This window comes from Amaranthus tricolor, chromosome 12 (assembly GCF_026212465.1).
Source record: "Amaranthus tricolor cultivar Red isolate AtriRed21 chromosome 12, ASM2621246v1, whole genome shotgun sequence".
NCBI lineage: Eukaryota > Viridiplantae > Streptophyta > Magnoliopsida > Caryophyllales > Amaranthaceae > Amaranthus > Amaranthus tricolor.
In genome coordinates, this window is record NC_080058.1 from 8,862,426 (window position 1) to 8,888,504 (window position 26,079).

Below are 26,079 nucleotides of genomic sequence, written 5' to 3' on the forward strand. Positions count from 1 at the left end.
ATAAGATCAAAATCAACTTATTTTCAAATGTAAGCGCCTCCAGCCCCAAACCTCAGGTTCGAAGCTGTTTGTAGTTACTAACTACGAACAGAGGCAAACTGGTCAAAAAAATCAACCAAGCTGTTCGCAATTAGTAACTAAGAACAATTGATTTGGTCAAAAAAAGCCAACAGCTCTGTTTGCAGTTAGTAAGTGCGAGCAGACCCATACCTGAAGTTTGGGAATTAGGCGCTTACTTTTAGAAATAAGTTGTTTCAATCTTATTCTATGATTTTTTTTAATAAATTGGCTTATCTATTTCAAATTTTCCATGTCTCACGGTGAGACTGTTATACAATAATTTGTGTTGTAAACTTGTAATTAAAATAATTGTAAATTATTTTAAAATTGGGTCAAATCTGGTACAATTACATGATTGGGTAAATTTCAAGTCATAAGATCTGTTTTGAATACATCTATGAGAATTAGTATAAGATGGATTGGATTTCATGACGCTGAAATTGAAGAAATGTGCGAAACAATAAGTGCAACATCAAATAATCCAGCGATAAATCAACGATAAGAAATTAATCCTAGCTGTGGAAAAGATAACATAAAATTCAAGCATCCTTATTAATTAGACTTGAGAGCTTGAAGGCTCGTTAAATTAAAAACATTAATTGTAAAAGTTCTGTATACAAATTAAAACATGTAGTTGTTTTATACTGTCTTTCTTGCATCTATGTCTAGTTATCAATTGTAGAAATAAGCACAATATATACGTCAGATACAATAATTGAAGCATAACCTACGACGTTGTTCAGCCTGTACAGAGCATACCCCCATGTTGGTCCTTATTAAGACCCTGCCATAAGAACTAAATATACAATTGTACCCTATCGAGTATCTCATCGATACTTCTTATATTACAGTTATCTTTATTAAGTATCCATTACTATCTAACATTTTATTTGGGTGTTTATATCCTTATGTGAACCTAACCAATTATAACCAATTTCAAACATCATCATCATTATACACAAATAATTCTCAATAAAGATATACATAACTATCAGCTATGTCTAAGTGTGTACATACCATTAAAAATAACAACCACAATTCTCACTGCAAAACAAAAAGGCACTTCTATTGTACTCTCACAAATTGTTGTCCTATCACATAAACATCCAAAACACGTATAAAAACATGCACAATAAAACCAAAACATCCCAACACATAAAACATATAAAAACAAAAACGAACCAGCACCGAATAATTAATTAAATCACGAAAAACGTAAAACAACCACAAATTTACATCATTACCAATAAAACGTAAATCTGAAAACTAATTTTTATTTTTGTTTAAATAAAAAACTAAAATATGATTAAGTTAAAATAATTAAAATATATCTCAATTAAGATGACTTAATTTATTTGATAATGTAAAACCTTATTCTATTGAAAAATGTTGCAAAGGAGGTGTGTCATAATTACCAAGTCATCTTCATCAAGTACAAGTACCTTTGTAACCTAAGCAAGAACCATTTGCAACTACTATTGTTTTCACCCTCCACCATAGACCATGTGATGGGAAACATTTAATCGTTATATTCCTTTCTAATTAGTAATTATACAATACTATAAAAGAATTGAAAATTTTCACATTACGATTTTATAGAGTTTTGCATTAATTATAATTTTAGGTATTTAACGTATGTTTTCAAAAAGGTTTTTATTAGATCAAATACAATCATACAATGCTATAAAAAAATATAAAAATTGTAAATAACGATTTTATAGAGCATAACCAAATGAAATCATTTTTATAGGTTAAAATTTAATTGTATGACATTCAAATCATATTCACAATAATATGTAATTGTGTCTTTCTTTAAAATTTATATTTATAAATATTTCTATACCAACAAACTTCATACGTTGCACGAATTTGTATACTAATTGCATATAAAACTATCCACCGATAAAGGTCTTAAAAAATAAATGTCAATGTTGATGTTTTGGCATCCTTATAGCCAACCGACTTAAAATACTTCATAGTGAACATGGAGTCTTTGAAAGACAGTGAATATTGATACTTGTTAAAATACAAATCGACATAAACCGTATTAAATATTGATTTAACATGAAACTCACAGGATTTGAAAAAAAAAATACAATTGACTAAATTCAAATTATCAACTTGACCCATTATAACCTGAACCTAGAGGTAGTGCTCAAAGTGGATTTAAACTAACGTTAAAAATGAATTCACAATTACGTAAAAATCAATATGGATATAAGACTTGATTTTAAAATGATTTAAAACACCTAATCCTAAATTGGCCCAATAACCTGAGTGAACACCTCTACCTCAATCGATTAAAAATAGAAATAACAATGGGCCCAATAACAGTTTTAGTCGAATAAGTAGGCAAATACCAAAAGTCTCAAACTGAGACCAAGAGTCGGCCCGCTCAATTCGCTGCGTGTAACAACATCACACGTTTTCTCCCTTTTTTCCATTTTCTGCACATTTATCAATTTTCACATTTAAAGGTATCAATTTTGACCTTAAAGGTATCAATTTCAATGTAAAGTAATATTTAAACATATCAATTAATGTAAAAAATTTCAATTTGAACCTATAATTGATCAATTTTGACGTTAAACTGATCAATTTCTACCTAAATATGGTTCTGTTTCACAATTTTAGAACGAAGTTATATAAAATGGTATTATTCTATCATTCTATGGATGAATTTCAAACAACAAATGAATGGTCAATAAAACTATCAATAATAGTGTTAAAATTATTAACATATTAGATTTGAACTAAATGCAATACAATATATCTATACAATATGTCTATACAATTTGAATACTTATTTTTAAGACGATAATTGAAGATTAGAAGTTCAAAATTGAGTTAGATTATAAAACATCATTGTCAAATTATGTTATAATAATTTAGCTATTAATATGTTCAATTTGAACTAAAACCTATACAATATCATTATAGACTTTGAAATATTTATTTTGAAAACGATAATTGAAGCTTACGTTCAAATGAGTTAGATCATAAAACATCAATTGTCAATTTATGTGACATAATTTAACTATTAGCATATTCAATTTGAACTATTTACAAATATATATATATAAATGTACTATTATTGATCAATGATGAAAGAGTACAAGTACTCTTATGTTCCATTAGAACCATCATGTTGCATTAAACAAAGTACTTGTATTGTACAATGTTTTAACACTATTATTAATAGTGTTATTGACCATTCATTTGTTGTTTGACATTCATCCATAGAATGATAAAATAATACCATTTTATTAACTTCGTTCTCAAATTGTGAAACAAAACCATATTTAGGTAAAAATTGATCAGTTTAACGTCAAAATTGAGATTTTTTAGTTTAATTGATCTGTTTAAAGTTTATTTTAAGTTGAAATTGATACCTTTAAGGTCAAAATTTGATACCATTAAGATTAAAATTAAAAAATGCCTAGAAAATGAAAAAACGAGAGAAAGCATGTGAGGTTGATACACGCGCAAATCTAGCCGACCCAAATTGACGGTCTGATTATGAGGCCGTCTCGTCCAAGACCAACTAATTTACAAATTCTACTTGAAATAAAAATATTTCTTTGAGCTTTCGTGAATGATTATTATAACACATTATGAGTAAATAAATTTGTATATTCAAGATTTCGGATGTTCACACAGGTTTTGAGTATGTACAATATTTAGATTAGGTCAATCTAATTATGCATAACTAGTATAGAAATTCGTACAAAGCACGAAAGTTGTTGGTATAAAAGTATATAATATAAATATAAATTTCAAATACAGATGCAATTATATTTTAAAACTTAGAAGTATAAAATTGTAATACTCCTATTTCTTATAAGATAGATAGAGAATTTTAGAATATATAGTGCTTTTAATGTAAAAAAATCTAGTTGTTAAGATTAGTATTAATTAAAGTCTCATACTTTTTAAGACACATATGGGTAATCTTCTAATAACGTTATCATAATTATTCTTTATCATTCTCAAAATAATTTTTAATTATTATGTATCTTTTGATTCTTGATGAAATATTTCAAAAATTAAAATTTTAATGTAGAAACTTTATTAATTAGCAAATACTTCGACACAATAAAGCAAATATATATGTTAAAAAACTTAAATAGAAAATATTTTTTAACTTTTAAAATTTAAAAAATAATATTTAAAAAAAATTAAGATAACATATTTAATTGTGATATACTACTCATATATTAAGGAATAAATTCATGTTAACTTAGTAAGAATCATTTCATATGGCAAATCTCTACGAGAATGCCATGTGAAATTTTTCAGCCTTTTTATTAGATTGTATGATATGATATGATGATATTTCGACAAAATAGAGCAAATATATATGCTAAGAAACTTTAATTGAAAATCATATTTAACTTTTAAAATTCAAAAATATATTATTTCAAGAAATTTAAAATAGCGTATGTAATTGTGATATACTATTCATATATAAAGGAATACGTTAATGTTAACTTTGATGAGAATTATTTCATATGGCAATTCTCTACGAGAATGTCATGTGGAACTTTATAGTCTTTTGATTAGATTGTATGATATGATACTCTCTTCGTTCCTCAAAGTTGTTCCTATTTGTCACATTGGGTTGTTTTATTTATTGTTCTCATAAATAATCTCTCTCTCTCTCTCTCTCTCTCTCTATATATATATATATATATATATATATATATATATATATATATATATATATGAAAAAATTAACCTCATACATTCTCATTTTAATATTTTAGTATGATTCGCACATATTTTTTACTAACTTTATTTTAACATTTTTAAGGGTGTTAGGTAAAATGGCTTATTGAGCAATTTTAGCTTATTTTGATATAAATCGAGGGTTGAATGGTCAAACCAACCAATGCTAATGTTTGGTAAAGTAGCTGGTTGAAACAACTTATTAATATGAATAAACTATTTTAAACAAGTTGCTCATAGCAACGAGTTCATAATCAACTGGTCAAACCAGTTAATAAATTAGTTGGTCAAATCAGCCACAAATATCAGCAACCAGCTATCAGCTGTTTACCAAACACCCCTTTTATATTGCTTATGGTCCCTGTATGTTTCCTACTAACTTCATAAAAATATTTGAAAAAATTACCGTGAATAATACAACATTTTGTTAATTTCCTAACAATAATACCAACTATTGATTAACCATGAATAATACCAACTTAAAAGGGTGTTTTTCTAGAAAATCACTAATAGGTTAAAAATCAAACTATAGGTGATTATAACCCAAAAAAAATTAGTAAATTAGTTAATAAACTAAAGTTGGTATTATTCTAGGAAAATATCCCCTTAAGTTGGTATTATTCATGGTTAATCAATAGTGGTATTATTGTAAGAAAATTAACTAAAGGTTGTATTATTCACGGTAACTTTTCCAAAATACTTTTTTAAAAGCTGTGGTCCCCATTTTTTCTAGTAACTTTCTTTTAATAATTTTTTAATATTTATGGTCCTCAATTTTTCTTTATCAAATTTATTATTAAATAAAATAATATATGTAACATCTAAATAAAATTATATTTTTCTTAATTCCTGTGAACATTTATTTGGGAACTTCTTTAGGAATGGAGGGGGTATGATGTTTAAATAGTCGTCAATAAAACTTTATTTATGTTTAAAACATATTTAATTTACGCTGTTATTGGGCTGCTATTCTTTTCAACCATTAATAAACGTATGGAAAAATTATTGTGAATATTTCAATCTATTTTCAATTACCTGTTAATAATTCCATTTTTTGAAATTTTTTTAATAATCCAACCTTTACTTTCAGTTTGTTGCCAATGGACCCTTCAAAGAAATGACCTGCTATATCAGGTTATCTCTCATCTTTTTTCTTCTTTATAATAATTCAATCTATTTTTAATTACCTGCCAATAATCCCACCTTTCAAATTTTGTTTAATAATCCATCCTTCAAAAAGCTAAATGAAATTGTTATTATATTTTTCAAGCTTATAAAGTTGATCATTACATAAATAGTAATTGTCTTTACATACATATCCCATCAACTAGGGGTGTTCAAATATCTGACTCGCTTGACCCGATCTGCCGACCCACTTGACCCAACCCACTAACCCACATCCTATATGGCGGGTCAATTTTTTAAAAAATAATATAATTCGAATCTTGGTACTTGACCCGCCTTAATCGGGTTGGGTCATGGGCCACAATATACATTGAGTCGGCCCGCCGACCCGTTATATATTATCTTTATCAAGTTGTTATTTACACGTTAAAATTTTACAATCACTATAATTATAAAATTAGTAATAGTCATAAGTTTTTCACTTCCCTTCAAAGTAAAATACCTCTTTAAATCAGTGGCAAAAAGAAATTGAGTATTTTAAAAATTGTGGAATTTTTGATAATAATTGAAGAGAAAATATGTTAAAGAAATTAAAAGAGACTTAACATTCAAAAGGTGGGATTATTGGCAGGTAATGGAAAATAATTATTAGATTATTATAAAGAAGAAATAAGATGAAAAGTAACCTGATATAACAGGTCAATTTTCTGAAAGATCCATTGGCAACAAGCTGAAAGCAAAAGTTAAATTATTAAAAAATTTTCAAAAAATAAAATTATTAACAGATAATTAAAAATAGATTGAATTATTCACGATAATTCATCACAAACTTGTTTAACTTGATTATCTAACTTTTGGTGATCAATTTTAGTATTACTTCATGGATCAAACTTACCCAACTATGAGTTTATGACTTTGTCAAATTTGGTAAAATCTTAGAATAAAAAATTTTACACAACATAAGCACAATAATATATTTCTATGAATCTTAAGATATAAAAATTTGTATAAAATAAATTATACACTTAAATATTGAGACAAAGTCAGAATCAAAGTCAGTGTAGGTTCAAATCCAAATTTCAAGTCGGATTATCGAATTTTTTCTGAAATCCAACCATGATTCGATCTCGATTGGAGTCGTATTACACATCGGACTCAAAAATCGTTTTTTGTTTTCAAGTTTAAATAATTAAATCCAACTTTTTCTCAAATTGCAAGTCTTGTATCAGATCGTCTCATTGTGAGATACAAAAGTCTCAATAGTAAAAAAGACATAAAAAAATTGAAAACTAAATTTCCACGTATGTAGGAAGCAATTATTATTTTTAAATATTTGGCTAATCCAATTAAAATCGTCTCGCGATAAAATAACCTGAATAAAAAATTTGTGTTTACAAATTAAGTCGAACTAAGGTCGAATTCAAATCTAGACGTGATATCAGAATGTTTGCGGCCCTAAATTTAGGGCTCGGTCAAGACCAAAACAGATTATTTGAAAAAAAAGATTTTTTAATAACTTTAATCAAAAAATAAGCTTCGGCAAAATTTTATTTCCAAAATAAGCGTCTTTGGCCCCAAAGCTAGGCTCGGTACGTAATTGCTGTTACTAACAGTGAATATAAAGAAATGGTCAAAAAATTTAGTCAAGGGTAAAGTCGCAGTTACTAACAACAACATATGAGTACAATAAAGTCGCTGTTAGTAACAACGACCTTATGCGTGCCTAAATACTAAACCAAAGGTGAAATGAGGAAGGAGGAAGAAGACTGCTGTATTTAGGCACGTATAAGGTCGCTGTTACTAACAGCGACTTTATAGAACCCATACGTCGCTGTTAGTAACAACGACTTTACCCTTGACTAAAATTTTTGACCATTTCTTTATACTCGCTGTTCATTACAGCAATTACGTACCGAGTCTAGCTTTGGGGCCAAAGACGCTTATTTTGGGAATAAAATTTTACCGAAGTTTATTTTTTGATTAAAGTTATTAAAAAATCTTATTTTTTTGAAATCTTCACCAAAACACAACGAAAAACACACTTCAATTTTTATCATTAATTATACTTCTTAATATCTGTATTTTATGTTTTTTATTTTATTTTTATTATTAATAATTGCTTCTGTTCCTCTGTTGAAAACTCCCACTCCAGAAAGCTTAGAGAGGAAAAGGAGGCTGGAGAAAGGAGAGAATAGGAAGAAGAGAACCCATAAAGAAATAAACCTTTTTAGTGTCGATATATTTCTATTTTTTGATGATTTTGGGCTGAATTAATATTTGGAATTATATTTAATTTTTGTGGGTTTTTAGGAAATCTTGCTGTAATTTGATTTTGTTATTGATTCATTGAGATTTTTTGTTATATTTGGTTTGCGGGTGGGTTATTGTGGCTTATCATGATTGTTTTGAGGGCTTTGTTACATGGGTTTTTTTGGGTATTGGATTTTCGGATTGCTATTTCAAAATTTTGATCTTTTATTGAGAACAAAAAACTAGTCTTTGAGTTTTTTTAGTTTTTTAGTGAGGATTAAATTTTAGGTGTTTTTTTTTTTCCCAATGATAGTGTTCTTTGTTTACTGCATTCTTAGATGGTAATTTAAGGTTTAGTATTACAAGTTGAGTTGGGTTTTTTTCTTTGGTTTTTGGGGGTTGTGGATTAAGATGAAAGGCATTGAATTTGAAGAGGGGGAAGCTTATTTTCATGAAGATGATGATGAAAACATTGATCCTGATAGAGACTTCGCTTACCTTGTAAGCATTTATTGCCAAAGTTTTCATCTTTTAATTAATTAAATAAATGGGCATTTTGTACTGAAAATTCCTGTAATTTGTTTCAATACACTTGGGATTTTGTATATTTTTGTATAGAACATTTGAGTAGTAGAATTGCGGTGGACTATTTTGTATATGATTGTTCAAGTGCTGTTAACTTTGGGATTTGATTTTAAAGATATTTGTGTTTCAATTTGAGGTTGTAGGTTTTATGTAATCATCCACTTCATATGTTGATTATTGCTGTTATCCTATCTCATTCTGCACTTGTTTGCGAGTTGGAGATTGTGGCTGTGTATAGCTGTCTTGTAACTTCATGACCATGGTCTATTTAGCTCTAGTTTGGTGTCAATTGTATTGGTGATTGAACTATTTGCGGACATGTTTGTGCGGTTATGTTATTTTTGTTTGCTTTGTATCACCCTTATGGCCTGTTTGGTAGGCGGTAATAAACGGTAGTAATGAGAATGAAAACTAGTGTAATTTTGGTTAAAAATTTCTTGGCTACCTTGATGGCCATGCTTGTCTAACTTCAATCATCTCATTTTCTTCATAAAATTCATTCCAATGCATTACCATTGGTAGAGGTGGTTTTAAATCATTCCGATTACCAACATTTAGTACTACCAACCAAACGGGCCGTAATTGTATATTGACTTGATGGGTGTTGTTATTAGAGTCGGAGGATGCATCTTAATTCAGTAATTGTCATGGATGTATCTTTGCGGTCAGTTTGAATTGGTACATCAGTACATATAAGCCAAATCGAAACTTTGCTATCCAATCAATAAACTTGAGGTTCTTGAGAGAAGCGTGTTGGTTATGATTTTATACGGAATGTTGTTGCTTTGATCAATTAATCATAAACATGTGGATTCACTTCATTATAGTAAATGTTGTGAATGTTTCAAACTTATATCCGACATAATGAAAGTGGTGTTTATTCTTTAATTTACACCTAAAGGCTAAATGTAGCCCTAGTCTTGTATATAGTTGGACACTTTGGTCTTGTAATGTTGGAAGCTTTTGCAGACCGTGACACGTCCTTTATATTTGATTTCATTATAGCATTGCTGTTATAGTTTGGTTGGTATATTATAGAGGGTGTTTTGGAATGAACTAAATAGGTTTTGTCAAGTTTGTTGTGATTATTGTAAGTTTATGTCAAAAGTTTACTACTACAGATAGTGTAAGATGCCAAAGTATAAGTTCAATTTGATTCCAAATCATATTCTTCTTGGTCAATTAATTTGGAGATATGTCCATTTTTCACTATATTGAATGCAGTCGTTCGGTCTTGTGTCGATAATTTTGGATATCATATCTGGTTTTTGTAAATGTTTCTCATGGGAATCTTTGGCGTTTAGTGATAATTAACTTTCATTTTTTGTCGTGTTGTAGTAGTAGTGTATAGTATGAAACATTGTAAATGTAAAGCAATACCTTTGTTTTCCATATCTTGGAAAGCTTCGTATGTACTCTGACATCCATTATATTCTGTTTTATAATTCTTAAACCTTTCTTTGAAGATGAATGAGAATGGTGCAAACAAGGTGCGTACCATAGTGTAAAAAATTACCACATCACCTTATCCTGTCTTTATTTTAAAGAATTTGTTCCTACCAGTATAGGTTGAGACAACTGCAAAGCCCTTTATATTGAGGGCAAAGCCGTTTGAAGATCATTACTATGACCGTGAGAACAACATTTTGGCGCTATGGCGTGTACATAACAAAGGATTATGACCTGTGAAAAACCAAAATAGTGAACCTCAAACATAGTTTTAGTTTTTCCATTACACCTGAGTTTTTGGCTATATAAATACAAGAACACCTGGATCCCTAGCGGTTATGGATAATTGTGTTGTATTTTGTTGTCCAAGGCTGTTTTGACCTCCAGCTCCAAGAGAAATGGAAAGAAAAGATAAGGCTTTATAATAATTGATTGTATGCTCGATATGCAAATTTTGTTGAGGCCCTAGATTTTTGCGGTTTGTCCATGAGGAGAAAAGATATAGGTTAACAATCTTAATGTGCTTTGTTTGAAAATTCGTCATTTATGTTTTGTGTTTGGTTATCCAACATCTATTGAAAACCCCCCTTCATGCTTAGCAATATTGCAATCGTAGTAAATAGGACAACCTTACCTATGAAGATTGCGCTCATATTTTTTTTAAAAGTAAACTTTGTGAAATTATTTCTTCTTTTCCTGATTCCAAATTTTTGCTAACCTTTACGTGACTCTCTTTAATATGCAAAATGTGTTGATCAATAAGCAATGGGCTTTCTGATTCTATGTACTAGAGGCATGTTCTAGGTTCTTCCATGTTCAATGTTCTTTGAATATTGTAAAAAAACATATGTGCTTCTTGCTATCCATCGTATCTTAGCCCTTCCTTCATCACAAATGTAGCTTTATTTTCTTGTAGTTTTATTTCCAAAAGTAAGAGATAGACTACTCCAATGCATATCGTAGTTGTAATAGAACAACGTTGGCTGATTTTTCTTTTTCATTAATGAATTTTGTGAAGGTTTTTATTTTGAAAAAAAGATCAAGTGATGGTTTTAAGTATTTTTTTCCTAGATTTTGTTATCTTTTGATGATGCATTTAAGGTTATTCCTAATTTGTACAATTTTCAGTCCATCTGTACTGCTTCACATTGTGAATTGGGATTTATTTATGTTTTATATGGATGCGGTTCCAAAGACTTTCTGTTTGTGCTACTAATATTAATCAAACATTCCATTATGTGTTTATTGTTCTTTAAAGAGGCTAGTAATGACTGATCCTTGCCAACTAAAGGATATACTTAAGCTGCACTGAACTTATGACTCGGTGAAGAATTGTATTGATTTGTTTTGAAAACTCTTGTGTGCTTGCATGCTATGATTGACGTTAATTGGACCTAGTTTTGGAGATTTTACCTATTATGGATGAGATCAAGCTCTCACCTAGGCAGGTTTTAGGGGGTCCAATGTGTGCAAGCTTACTCTTGTTAGTGGCAACAATGAGGTTGTGTCTAATAAATCCTTGTTCTACTGGGGTAAGGTTGTGTACATCCGACTCCCAAATTCAACGACCCACTTTGCGTTGTGGTACTTCATGATGTTTTTTTGCAATTAGTGCAAAATACCGTATTTTTGGTCTGTAATATTTCTCTCTGATAGTATTATTGTTTTGGTTTCTGGTGTCTTTAGGACAGGAAGATTGAAAATGTCTTGGGAAATTACCAGAAAGATTTTATGGGTCTTGTTTCCGTGGAGAGCTTGGGTGAGATATCCCACCATTCGGTTATTTCCTTTTTGTTAGTCCATATTTTTAGAAATCTTATAACTATTTTCTATTCTTGCTAGGTGCAAGATTTGGGGATTATGGATCATTCCTCCCTGTACAAAAATGCTCCACTCCAATGTCATTTCATCAGAAATGCAAGAGCCATGTTAGTGTGAAGTCTCCCCAGAATCTGCCATCAAAGGTGTATATCTATGTGACTATGACTATGAAATTATTTATTCTAAGTTGTAGTTTAGTGTTTTGTAATAAATTTCTTCTTATTTTCCTGTGTTAATATACAAAATTGAAATATTTCGAAAATCCGTGCTTTCAGCCTTCCCACCAATACCCGAGCTTTGCTGCAAGTCAATTAATGCCGTCAAGATCCATACCGGCCTCTGGTGAACAGGTTGTGGAAGATATTTCTAAAATAGGGATTTATGCGATGAATAACCAAAATGAACATATACATTCTAGAGAACTTGCTTTGAATCAGCCTAATAAGTTACTGATGACTAATCCTTCTGAAAAAAACTTACTGAAGTTTCGAGTCAAAATGACATCTGAGAGCATTTCTCATCTGGATAAATCCGCAATCTATAGCGGCCTTGGTCTTGATATGTCCCCTTCTCCCTCTCCTGAGGCTAGTCCTTCGGACAATGACGGGACTTCAACCGACTTGCAAGATTCAGTATTGGATTCACCGTCGTTCATTGTTAAGGTGAGCTTGAAGCCTTGAGCACACTTTTTTTAGTATCCATGTAATTTGCTAAATATATTTCTTGATTCATTGCGATTCTTCTGGAGCAGATTATGACAGCCAAGCCTCTTCCTGACGCTGACCTGATTTCACCTCTCCATGATAGCTTGATTCATTTAAGGGATATGGAAAACTATGAGGAATCTGATTTACCAGGAGGTGGAAAAGTATTTCCCGTTGACATTGCTCATGAGAAATTAAAGCATAAGGAAACGAGCAAGGATAGAAAATTCAAGCAGAAAGATCAAAGTCGAGAGCCTGTAGAATCGATGAGGGAGAGTTCTGAATGCCCATCTAATATTGTTGCCTTGACTTCTACCAGAAAGGACGAGGATGGAATATCTACCGCCAAAGAAGTGGTTTCTAGTGCCTCCATTGATGCAATTGTTGCATATTCGGTAGAAAAGGAACATGCTTGCTTGTCGAACAAGATCAGTGATTGTAAGCCGCTAGATAAGAAAAATGAAGTTGGGTTCTTGGGTGGGGACATTGAGACCCCAATGAAAGTGGTAAGTGTAGCGATGGATAAGCCAAAAGAGGGACATGGGTATGCAAAAAAGCATTCGTTGATGGAGGATGAGGAGGATGTTATAACCTCAAAAAGGAAGACTGAGAGGGACAAAAATATCATAGTCATTCGTAGGAGTGACTCTTATGCAGAGAAGAGGAATGAGGTTCATCAGAAAGAGGATGAGTTAAATAATTTCTCGAAACAATATAGTATTCCGCATGACAAAGTGAAAGAAAATGTGCTTGGACCTGCACACTCCAAGGGCAAAAAAGTCATTTTGATTCCAAAGAGGGAATCTAGCACAGAGAAAAGGAATGTAGATGGGAGAGATAGTGAAGTGAACACGATTTCGAAACAACAGGGAATAGCAAAGGACAAAGTAAAACAGGAGGATCTTGATTTAGCATGTCTCGTTGAAGGAGATAGGATTGCAAAAGATGAGGAAGCATGTGTTTTTTCTTTGAAGAATGAGAAAAATGACAAGTATGATGATGGGTTTAAGGAGATGAAATTCAATATTGGGAACACACTTGAACCTTTGAAGCATAATTCACACTCCAAGGATATAACTCGTTTTTTGGCGAAGCAAGAACCTCCTAGTGACAAGGATAATTTGTCTTCTGCACCCAAGAAGAAATTAATGGATAGTCAGACTTCTGCTGCGGAGCCACATTCAAGGAAGACTAAAGAGTTAGCTAGTAAGCCAAATTCAAGGAAGAAAGGAAAAGACGTGAGCTCAAAGAACTTTGTAATAGGAGTTCCTGAACAAGAGACACAATCATTCACAATAAAGCTGAAAGATAAATCAAGCAGTAATACTAGTTTTGGTTCAAACATGGGGCCTAATACAGAAGGAATTCCTGCAGTTGATTTCCCCTCAGCTGAGAATACTCAGATTGTGGAAGACTGGGTAGAATGTGAGAAATGTCATAAGTGGCGGCTTCTGCCTTTAGGCATGAGCGCAAACTCACTCACGGAAGAGAAATGGACTTGTAGTATGCTAACATGGCTGTAAGTTTTCAGTACCATATCTTAAATTGTTACTTCGTGCATTAAGATTTTTCTGTATTGCTAAGTTCTACGTCTGTTTTATAGGCCTGGGATGAACAAGTGTAGTTTTAGTGAGGAGGAAACAACTAATGCACTGTATGCATTATACGTACCTGTCGGTCCTGCTTCTTTGGTTCAAAAAAATCAGTCAGCTTATCCGGATGTAAATACGTCTTTAGATGTGTCAGCCGGTGCCCTAAATGTTCTTCCTAGCCAGGCTTCTGGTTTTAATACTTTGCCCAGTGGAGGCAAAAAGAAGAATTTGGTGAAGACAAATATGGATACAGTACAACAAACTTCCTTGGGTGAACTGAGGAATTTGAAGAATCTGAAAAAACTTCCTCGGGAGCTAAGTATCCGGAGGAGTGGTGAGTTTCCTACCATGTGTGTTTAAACATCATTTATTAGTGTAGTTATTTAACACAAAATGATTTATTGGTTTTGCGACAACCATGCCAAAGACTTTAACCCAATAATATGGGGTCGGCTACATGTATTGATGAACCAAAACAAATTAACAACGGAAATCGCGAGCAAAAGTTATACTTTAATGGTACCATCTAATGCCTATCTACAACTAAGAAAATCAATTCTAATTATTATTATCTACATAGATTCTCGTTCCACTCGTATTCTATATATTGCCACATGCTCCGGCAAATCCCAATTCTTCATGTCATTCTTCACTTTGTTATGCATGCCATCTTAGGCCCGGTTCTTCTCTTCTAAGCTCCTCAAAGTTCCAACCTTACACTCGTTGTGCGTTGAGTTTTGGCATAATAGCCTGCCTGGATGCACTAAACAAAATTCAAATAAATTGCCTTTTTTGTGGTAACTAGCTTTTGTGAAGCACTGACCCCTCATGAAGTGGTTGTCTCAAATTTGTAAGGCTCCTAGTTTTGCATTTTTGCTGTGGAATTTCGCATTGGTCTTCTGTAGCATTGCAGCTTCTCTATTCTCTTAGCTTGTGTCTATTAGAATCTTACATAGTGTAAAAATGCGGTAAAGGACGCGATTGCAGAACGGCGATGCGGTAACGGCGATGCGGTAACGAGAGTGATATGGTTATCGTAACTCCTAAATGTCGGTCAAAATCATAAAATATCCCTTGATACGGCTTAATACGTGGTTTTTTTACACCTTTACAACGCCGGGAATATCAGTTCATTTATTTTTAAAACCTTTACAACGCAGCCGATGCGATGCGACCTTGTTTTTACACTATGGTCAGATACTGATCATGTGCAGTGATGGTCTTTTCTTTTTCTATTCTTTTGAGTCAGTAGTGCCCTTTATATTGATGCTTTTCACTTAATTATTAATATTCATGAGACACTTTTGCTCTTGTTATTTCTGTATATTGCGCGGTGGTGAGTCTTACTCTTATCAAACAGGGAAAATATTGGAATTTATATTATGGGTTATCCGAAGAAACTATTGTGTTTTGCATGATTTCCTTTTTATTCTCCCCCGCCTTCCTTCTCTTGCAATGACATGATTTGCAGTAGTGGCTGCCTGGTGTGCCGATGTAATTTTTCTGTCACGGATGGAAAGATGCTTTACTAAACCATTTGATTAACAGGTGATGGCAGGCCATCAAAGGTTGAAAAGAAAAGGTTACCAGATGTTGAGGTGTATGGAGTTCCTAAGAAAATGAAGAGAGTGCGTCAGCAATCAACGGAAGATTACGATCCTGGTGCTTTACGAGTTCCTCCGAATTTTACTGAAGAAAGTCCAAAATATCCTTCCGTAAAAGCTAAAGCTAGGACTCAGGGTGATGTGAAGAATGATGATGAGCTATTTGATGAGTATGGGAAGAAGAGAAAACAAAACAATAAGCAGCATCATGTTTCTTCTGATGTATTACCCTCGGGCAAAGGAGGGCACTTAAAAAATGATGTTGATGCTGAGAAAAATAGTGGGGTTGAACATATCTTAGAGAAAAGGTCTAAATCATCGGCTTTTCAGGCTAAAGCTAGTCGCGCAGTTAAGATTCGTGATGGTACTCCGAGTGATATTGCTAAATCTTATCTTGGGGATGCTGTCGGTAGTAGTCTACTCAAGGGAGGTAGGTTTGATGACGGACCTGTGGAGCAGCGTAATGTTGTTAAAGTGGCTCAAAAGACCCCTGGTGGGGGCAGAACATTTTCTGAAAGGGCCCTTGATTTGGGTTTGTTGGACAATGCTACCACCTCTAGCTCTTCGAAAATCTCCAACAAAGTGAAAGCAAAAGTGAATGAAGTGAAATCCTCCCCCGTGGGATCAATTTCATCCTCTTCTATGAACTTCTCCAAAACGGTTTCCGATAAAGTGACAAATAAGAAATCTGTGGCATACAATAAGCAGCTGCAAAAATCTGGAAGAAAATCCGGGGCAGGAAGTGCTTTAAAGGAGCTTACCCCTCATAATGAAAATTTTAGGGATCGAAAATCTAATCTTTCTAGGAATTTTGCGGTTGTTGAGGAAAAGAAAGCATCATATGCAACAGGCACGCAACCAAAGCTTGAAGATATTAAGAATACAAGTGGCAAATCAGATTCCATGTTCAAGGAAACATCCGCTTCACGACAGAATTGGAATGCTGAAAATCAGATGACGAAACATCCAAACAGGTTGAATCATGATGGAACCAATGCTGAGATAGGAAGGCTACATTTTGGCAAGATTGACTGTGAAACAGGAGTATCATCTCATTCGCATGGTGTTCCTGAACTTGATGGAGGTACTGGTTCAAGTGGTGGGAAAGTTGACGATGATAAGGGGATACCCTCTTGTAAGGATGCAATTAATCATGGTTTGAGACAGTTACACCATGCTGTGCATGCATCTAATCATATTGAAGCGTCAAGTTCTAGGAAGAAAGAATACTTCCATCGGGATGCTAAAACTGCCTTGAAGGAGGCAACGGATCTTAAACATTCCGCTGATTGTTTGAAGGTGTGTTTCTTATTACCAATATGTGCTTTATTTAATCACTGTCCTGTTAACAGTTTGTTTCACATTTTTCCGGTCTACATCAAGGTTGCTGGGTCAGGTCTAGAGAGTACCGGAATTTTCTTCCAAGCGGCATTGAAGTTTCTCCATGGTGCATTTTTGTTAGAACCCGACAACAATGAAGATAGAAGTGGAGAGATGTCACCAAATGGAGTGTATAATACGACTGCAAATTTATGCGAGTATGTTCACTTTGCAGTAGACTTTTTTATCCTCCGTTTTTCTTATTCTTGTTTGAGATCGAGTATTCTGAGTACAAAAAGCAAGCTATCCCTCTTATTGATACAAGTAATTAAAATTGAGAGTTAAATTATTCTTTCTAATTAGTTTGTTTTTAGTCGTTTTTGGTGGCATTTGTTACTGATGTGGAACGGTACTTTTACTAATGTTTTTTTTTCTATGTTCTCTACCCACGTTTACTTGTTGATGTTTTAATTTTTCTTTATTGTATACGGGTTGTGATCTTAGGTACTGTGCCCTTGAATACGAGAGATGCAATGACATGGCCTTTGCTGCTTTAGCTTACAAATGCATGGAGGTAGCCTATATGAGAGTTGTTTATTGCAATGATCTTGTTGCGAGCAGAGATCGTCAGGAGCTGCAAATGGCTGTATTACCTGCTCCTCAAGGTAATGGCGCTAACCGCTAATAATCTATTTGGGGTTGATAAATCATATTTGCTTATAATTCAAGGTATGCGGAACTTTTTTATTTTTCTTGTGCATCCAACTCACAGTGGGACTAAACATCAGAATTCGAAATATTTTGAAAGTTAGTTCAGCATTATGTAATTATCTTTGTGATTAGATGATCGAATTTATATTAATAATACTAAGTATCATGTTTTTTTTATGCAGTGGACTCTCCATCATCATCTGCTTCTGATATCGACAACTTAAATCAAGCCACCATAGATACAGTCAGGGACGGACATTCTGCTATGGATCATCGAAGTCATGTTGTTTCTGCTGAAAACAGACCCAACTTTATGCGGCTGTTGGACTTTGTATGTGTTCTTTCTGAGACAGATACTGCTTGCATTGTTTGCTTTCCCTATACCAACTTTTTTTTATAAAATATTTAGGCGTCCAACTGGATTATTTTATCTTGGGGAAAAAATTAACACTCTCGATCTCTCGGAAACAATGTAGATGTCTATCGGATATCCCTCATCCTGGACACGAGTCCCGTTTTCAGGAAGAGAAAATTGAGCTATGAAGTGTATACATTCATCCCTTGCAGAGTTGCCACCATCTCATGCAAACATGAGGAATAAAACAAACATCAAACTTGCATGACAAAAACAATTCGCTTGATCACATTAAATGCTACAAATAAGGCAATAGAAAGACTAGCTAACTTAGGAAACTGCGAACTAGAATTGCCATGTTGGGCAGCATTGCACAGCGAAACCAATAGTGCCACTTCTACTTACGGCCTGTTTGGTTAATGGTACTTATTGATGGTAATGAGAATGATATGTAGTGTAAATTTTCATGATATGTATCATGTCATTACCATGTTAATAAAAGTTTGATCATAAAAAGTTTTTGTTCAGAATTTTCCATTACCACCTAATATCACATGTTCAAGTAGTAATGCATTGGAATGAATTTGAGAAGAAAATGAGCTTGTTGAAGGAGAATAAATATGGTCATTAAATTTATCAAGAGATATTCTTACCAAAATTAAACTAAAATTTCATTACCATTCCCACCATTTAGTACCGATTATCAAACGGGTCGTTAATGCAACAAAATAAGGTAATAGAAAGATTAGCTAACTTAGACAATTGAACTAGAATTTCCATGTTAGACAGCATTGCACTGCGAAACCAATAGTGCAACTTCTACTTCTGCCCCCTCTGGTTCCCTTTTTTGGCCTCTTTTCACATTTGGGTAGGACTATTTTTATTATATTGCCTGACTAATATCCAGTCTAATTGACTCATTTTATAATTACAGACGCATAATATCAATCTTGCAATGGAGGCTTCCCGAAAATCGCAAGGTGCTTTTGCGGCTGCTATGCAAGTCTTTACACAGGCAGGAAACGAGGAAGGCATTTTGTGCATAAAGAATGTCCTTGATTTCAGCTTCCATGATGTTGATGGTCTTTTAGATCTAGTCCGACTTGCAATGGAGTCTTTGAAGAGTTGACATTTGACTAAAAACCGAAATTCTGATGCATATACATTGCAGAACCCGACTGCCCATTTTTGGTATAACCTTCGTCTTTAATATTATAAGCAAAAACATGTACAGAATTTAAACTATGAAACTGTGGAAGGATTTGTAAACAGATTATTGAATGTTCCCAAAAGTATTAAGGTTCGTATAGCGTTTTCTAAGCCTTTTTTATGATTTTCAGTTATCGGACTGCAACATTTTCGTTATTGATCCTGTCTTATGTATTTGCAGACTGCAGTTGAGATTTTCGGAGCATGGCGGATCGTCATTTGACATTTGTAAATATACAGTAAAAAACATTTACTAGAGGCGGGAGTTGCATTTTTCTTATGGGGGAGTTCATGCTGCCTTGCTGCCAGCACTCGATCGTGAGAACTGATAGGTAACTTTCTTTTTTTGATGTTACATTCAAGAGTTGATCTGAATGCTGTTTTTATAATTTACTCTTTGACCTTTTTATGCGCGAGAAGTATCGGTTAGGTATCACCTTATACACTATTGACTATAATATTCTCGACTACTCGCATATTCCCGACTATAAACCTTGAACCATTTTAAGGAGGTTCATTCGCTTACAGATGTATAATAATGTTATATAGTGCGCAATATTTTTATCGTGTACTTCTCATTCACCTTTTTACTATCATATACCCACTGATCTCCGCTCCACCAAGCCACACTTCTTAACCCATACTCACTAAGTCTAAGGTTGGTGCATTCTATTTTAGTGTGCACTGAATTCATGCAAAGCCAACTTATTTGAAGATGGTGTAGGGTTCTAATTATCAAAAAATTTACCCCTTTTTTATAGATCTTTTAAGTTAAAAAAACATGTTTAACAGGTAACCAGTGAAAAGGTTTGTTGGATGAATCTTAACTTGAAAGTTCGTCCTAACAAACACAATACTTGAAGTTGAGCCTAATAAACATTTTTGGCCAAAACTCGGCTTGTTACGTGCAATTTCTCCTTTCACAAAATGTTCTTTTGCTAGAAACCGCTTTTATCTTTGTTTTGTTGTTGCAAGAGACTATCATACAACCGGAATATTATCTAGTTGATTTGCTATTCAGCATTATCTTGTTTATTACATGAAAGAATTGTAAGTAACTACTCTGTAACATTGATATTGCTACATCTCGTATAACAATATGAGAGCTGCTTTTGAGATATTATGTTGCAATCTTAATGGAACGGATTGAGTACCTTATAAACAATTTTTCCGACAAGTTACCTTTCAAAAGGTAGTAATTGTCTAAAAAGAGGTGTGGCGCTGTCGGATAGTATAGCTGTGAAGTTAGAACTCGGAAATATTATGAAATGCAGTTTTTGGCAAAATTTCGATTATGCATCCGCATTTCGTATTAGCAATGAAGGAATGTTGCTTTACTGATGAGTGATGATTACTACTGTTGTAGGTTTGATCAATGGGTGCTGAAGCAAAAGCTAGATACGGCAGCAATTTTGGAACATAGTATTAGTATTAAGTAGCCAGGCCTCACTGTTGTAGACTTGGTAGTGCTGTTGTTTGGCTATATATCCATATACAAGTATAGATACAAATACATATAACAGGGATTTTCTTCTCCATCTTATAAAGCTTTTTATACAGTCAAACTCATTTCTATTACTTTGTTTTTTTTATAATGGGTAAATTAATAATAAATTAACTTTTGTTTGATCACTGAAAATAATTTTATCTATTATTTATTTTTAAATAAATTCATCTATTAGGTATATTTGCTAAAAATAAACCAAGCTATTGTTTATAACAATTTTCAAAGTTTCTTTGTAAATCAAAAATTCGGATTAAACAATAGTTGAGTTTATTTTCAACAATTGTACCGAATAGGTGAGTTTATTTAAAAATAAACAATAGTTGAGTTTATTTTTCACCAGATCCAGCACATATTGGTTTATTTTTACAATTTTTCTTTTTTTAAAATTGGACTAATTTTTAGAAAAAATGTAAAAAATAATCTCAATCATGACTTATTTACTCAATATAATCTACAATACGGATTAATTCAAAATTAATGTGTATTATTATGTGTTGTTTGGTTGTTTGTATTAAAAGGTAGTAATGGGAATAATTTATAATGCAAATTTCTATAAAATGTATTATGTCATAATAGAATTTTAATTATAAAAATTTTTTTTGTTCATAATTTTCATTACCACCTAATACCATCTTTTTAAATGGTAATATGTTAGAATAAATTTTATGAAAAAAATGAGAAAATTGAATAAGTACAAGCATAACTATTTAAATAGTCAATATATTTTTCTACCAAAAATTACGCTAAACTTTCTATTATCATTCACCATTTAATATAGACTACCAAACGGATCTTGAAAGTAACCTTCTCAAAATTATCTGAACTATTACTTATATTTTTTAACATGCACCTAATTATATAAGTAAAAAACATTCTTTGGTTTATTTTGAGAAGGTTCTTATTGATTATTTTGAGTTAAACAATAGTAGAAATTATTTTAGTGAATGAGTCATAATTAAATTTATTTATTACAAAATTTCAATTTTGTATTTTGCTACAATTCATTTTTGAAAATGGTCTTATATCATCTCCTCAAATCTTATTTACAAACTCATTTCTTTCTTCCATACTATCCATATAGTAATTCTTTTATTAGTTTTTATTTTATTTTATTTTATTTTATTTTTATTTATTTATCTTGTTTTATACCAAAAATTGATAAAGCAAAATATACTATTTTATGTTTCTTTTTAATAGCTATATGTTTTTATCTGAAAATATTTTTAAGAGAAATGTAGTCATTAAAAAGAAACACAAAATAATATTCAGTATAAAAAAATCATAAATCAGAGAAAAAGTATATTGTACTACTTCACACAAATCTTTATCTTATGAAGTGGGACTTATATTATTATATGAAAGAAATTACAAGAGGAAGCGGTGGGCTTGTGCTTCAATTTTAGAGTAGGTTGTTGTGAGGTACTTCCTCCGTTCCATAATACCCGCTACATTTTCTATTTTTGACAATTTTATATTACTTGCTACATTTCTGTTTTTAGTAATAAAACAATCATTTAAAGTTCTACCTAATCCTATTTTTATCCTACTCTATACTCTATAATAAAATACTATACTATACTTTATAAGGTAACCTAACAACTTATTTTTCCTTTTTCTTTTTCAATTAATAATAATAAAATATTTTTCTCTATAAAGTAAACAATCAGCTACAGTATAGGTCAATCACTTTTTTTAATTCCCGTGCCTATGCAAATGTAGCAACAATATCAGAACAGAGGAAGTACTTTATTATTATCTTTGTCTTATTTAATTTCTGTAATTATTTTTATCAGTATGAATTATATTAATAATAATTTTAATATACTAAAATTTTAATATGTACATTGAATAATTTCCATAACTAAATGGGACCTTTATAGAGGAATGAAAGGATTATGAACATTTATCATAATTGCAACTAAAAAAGGAAACAAAACAAGCATTACATTAAATTAGTGTGTGTGCTAATGTTGGAAATAGTACGTGTTCGATAGTTTCTTGGAATTAATTATACATTTTTTGTTTTAACGATCTATAATGTAGAATCAGATCTTTTTTCAGTTGGAATAAGTATTATTTTCTCTAAATAAAGGTTTGAGTTTGATTCTCGCCTAACACTTCTATTCTCTTAGTGTATATTAATTATTAATATCTTAAAGAATAATAATTGTAGGAAAATAAAATAAACTTTGATATTATTTCATCTTCTAAAGAAATATTTTATTCTCTTTATTTTAGGAAATTAAGATATTTTTTTATTCTAATTTCTATGTTTAAGTCATTGATCTTTTGTATAAATAAGGGTATTTTTGGATTCTTGGTCGGCCATTTTAATTTTCAAGTAAGCTGGGTATATATGGTAAATGATGAAGTTTGAAAAAAAGGTTTTACCGATCTCAGAATGAACCTTACGGCTTTGATACCATGATAAAAATTATAATAGGGAAAATAAAGTAGATTAGGATTTGGCTTTGAATATTCGATTTTTTCTTTTTCATCATTAGAGGAAAAACACTCGTATTTATACAAAAGATCAATGATTTAAACATAGAAATTAGAATAACAAGATATCTTAATTTCCTAAATAAAGAGAATAAAATATTTCCAAAAAAACTCATATATATATATATATATATATATATATATATATATAATTTTATCAAATCATAAAATTTAATAAAAAATACAATAAAAAATACAATAAGTACTTCTATTAAAATTTTTCCTCAATTGTTGTAGGACTTGTAAAGTCGAAGTCATTTTCTTCGTGATTGACTATTTTTTTTTTTTTTAAATTTTTTTTTTACTTTTCCTTTGATTTCAAAGTCAAGATCTCCAATAGTCAAAACCTGTCACTGTAAGTATATACTACCTCCATTCCAATTTATTAATATTGAAAGTATATACACTATTCACTTAGCTTTCTTAATCTGTGATTAATTTTTAATCTATAAGTTAAAACATAGTCAAGTGGGATCTAGTTTGATTCGTCTCGGTGTAAAGATTATTAATATTAAGTTTTTATAATTTTTTATTATACATAATTAGAGATATCAAGGATGAAATTAGTGTAATGGACTGCGTAAAAAATCCTTATGTTGCAACTAAAACGGAACGGAGGAAGTAATGCATTGAGGGTGATTAAACTTTATGAAAACTATTTTATTTTGGATTTTAAATTCAATAAGCTAGGAGTGTATACTAATTGTACAATATCACCTTTGATTATGATTAAAATCATTTGTTTATTAACTTTTAAATCCTTTTGACATTATTACGATGATAAAATTAAATGAAAATATAAAAATAAAAAAGAGAGGATTCTTAAAGGTATGCTAATAATTACAACAAGTGGTGGCGAAATATAAGTACAATCTATTGATGCTAATTATTGTATTGGAATCTTGTTAACAAAGATTTTAATCAAGGCCTGGTTTTTGCCTTCTAACCAACAGACCAAATTACACTTAATACCAAACTTAACTTTTGTTAATTGGAGTCACTGCTTGTATAGACTATAGGATTGATTGAGCCTTCAGGGAAGCTTTTTTCTGTGTTGATGATGTTATTATTTGATAAATTAACAAATTATTTTTATGTGCTATGATTTGATAGGATGAGAATTTTGTGATTTTAATTTATTTTATTGGGTTTTGTTTATTTTATAATAATAATAATAATAATAATAATAATAATAATAATTATTATTATTATTATTATTATTATTATTATTATTATTATTATTTGGGAAATAAAATTTTTTCATTCACCAGAAAAAAAAAGTCACTATACAACCAAAACTACAACCCTACTTAATTTGCATCAGTATGAAAACGAAGTTCATCTTCTAGGAAGAGTTGCAACGCCCCACTTTTCACATGTATAAGAGTAAGGAGAGACCAAAAAGAACAAAGCCAAAAAAGGCCGAAAAAAGGAAGCTATACAAGCTATCAGCAAAACCAGAGAAATTAAAACAAAAACATCAAACAACAAAACTCATAAACAGCCCAGTCAGTCAGCAACAGAAGAATGGAGTGCTTTGAGGCGATGCACAATCTCCGATTGGTTCTGAATAACGTGTATCCAGGAGTAGGCACCATGTTTTCCCAAACAGAAACATTCTGACTCCTCCATATGGCATAAATAGTACAAGTATAGATGGAACACATGAATTGTTGGTGAAGCTTCTTCAATTTGAGGTTGCGGAAATCCATTTTATCAATGCGCTTGAATCTAAAACCCAACCATGCTTCTATACCATCTAAACATTTTTGGCTGAATGGGCAATCAAAATATAGGTGGCAAACCAATTCCTAAACGCTCATGCACAGGGGGCAAAGGTCATCAGCTGTTGCACCCAAAGCTTGGAGCTTATCTTTTATTTTAAGCTTGTCCAAAGATGTCTTGGGATAGACATTCTATTCCAAACCACTAATCTCCATTTAACTTTTGGAGTGGACTTAAAAGTTTCATTATACACAGCTTTAATGGAATAAGCATTTGGAAAGATACAATTCCTCAAAGTGTCTTTAGTGGAGCAGATCCTCTTCATAGCCCAACTAGCCGTGATGGACGCAATGAAAATCTCCTAGTTACCGCCTTTGGTATACACACCATGGACTCATCTAACCCACAAGGACTCCTTCATCATATGAATGTGCCAAGCCATCTTCCCCACGACACTTTGGTTCCAAATGTATAAGTTCCGGATGCCAAGACCACCAACCTTCTTTGGTTTACAAACCGCCTTCCAATTCACCAGCCTAGGCTTATGCGAGTCAGCAGTTCCAAACCATAAAAAAGATCTACAAATGGAATTAATACAGCTAATAACTTTCTTCGGAAGAATAAACATTTGGCACCAGTAAGAGGATATCCCCATTAGTACAGAATTGATGAGTTGAAGTCTAGCTGCATAAGAAAGATTTTTGGCTTGCCAGCTCTGAATCCTACTAGTCATCTTGTTTGCTAACTTCTCACATTCAGCTATCGAGGGATGCTTGGATGAGAGAGGGACACCTAAGTATCTAAAAGGAAGAGTGCTAAAGGAAAAATGAGT

General features: G+C 31.8%; 1 protein-coding gene across 1 annotated transcript; it reads left to right on the top strand.

Moving 5' to 3' along the window:
• Positions 1–8,025: 8,025 nt before the first annotated feature.
• LOC130828874 (cysteine-tryptophan domain-containing zinc finger protein 3-like) lies at positions 8,026–21,078 on the top strand. Its single transcript, XM_057694900.1, has 13 exons — positions 8,026–8,664; positions 11,884–11,956; positions 12,040–12,161; positions 12,294–12,680; positions 12,770–14,241; positions 14,326–14,648; positions 15,863–17,217; positions 17,302–17,456; positions 17,743–17,903; positions 18,132–18,280; positions 19,239–19,604; positions 19,695–19,845; positions 20,880–21,078. The coding sequence occupies exons 1-11, from the start codon at positions 8,575–8,577 to the stop codon at positions 19,431–19,433; spliced, it is 4,482 nt and encodes a 1,493-aa protein (XP_057550883.1). The 5' UTR covers positions 8,026–8,574; the 3' UTR covers positions 19,434–19,604; positions 19,695–19,845; positions 20,880–21,078.
• Positions 21,079–26,079: the final 5,001 nt, after the last annotated feature.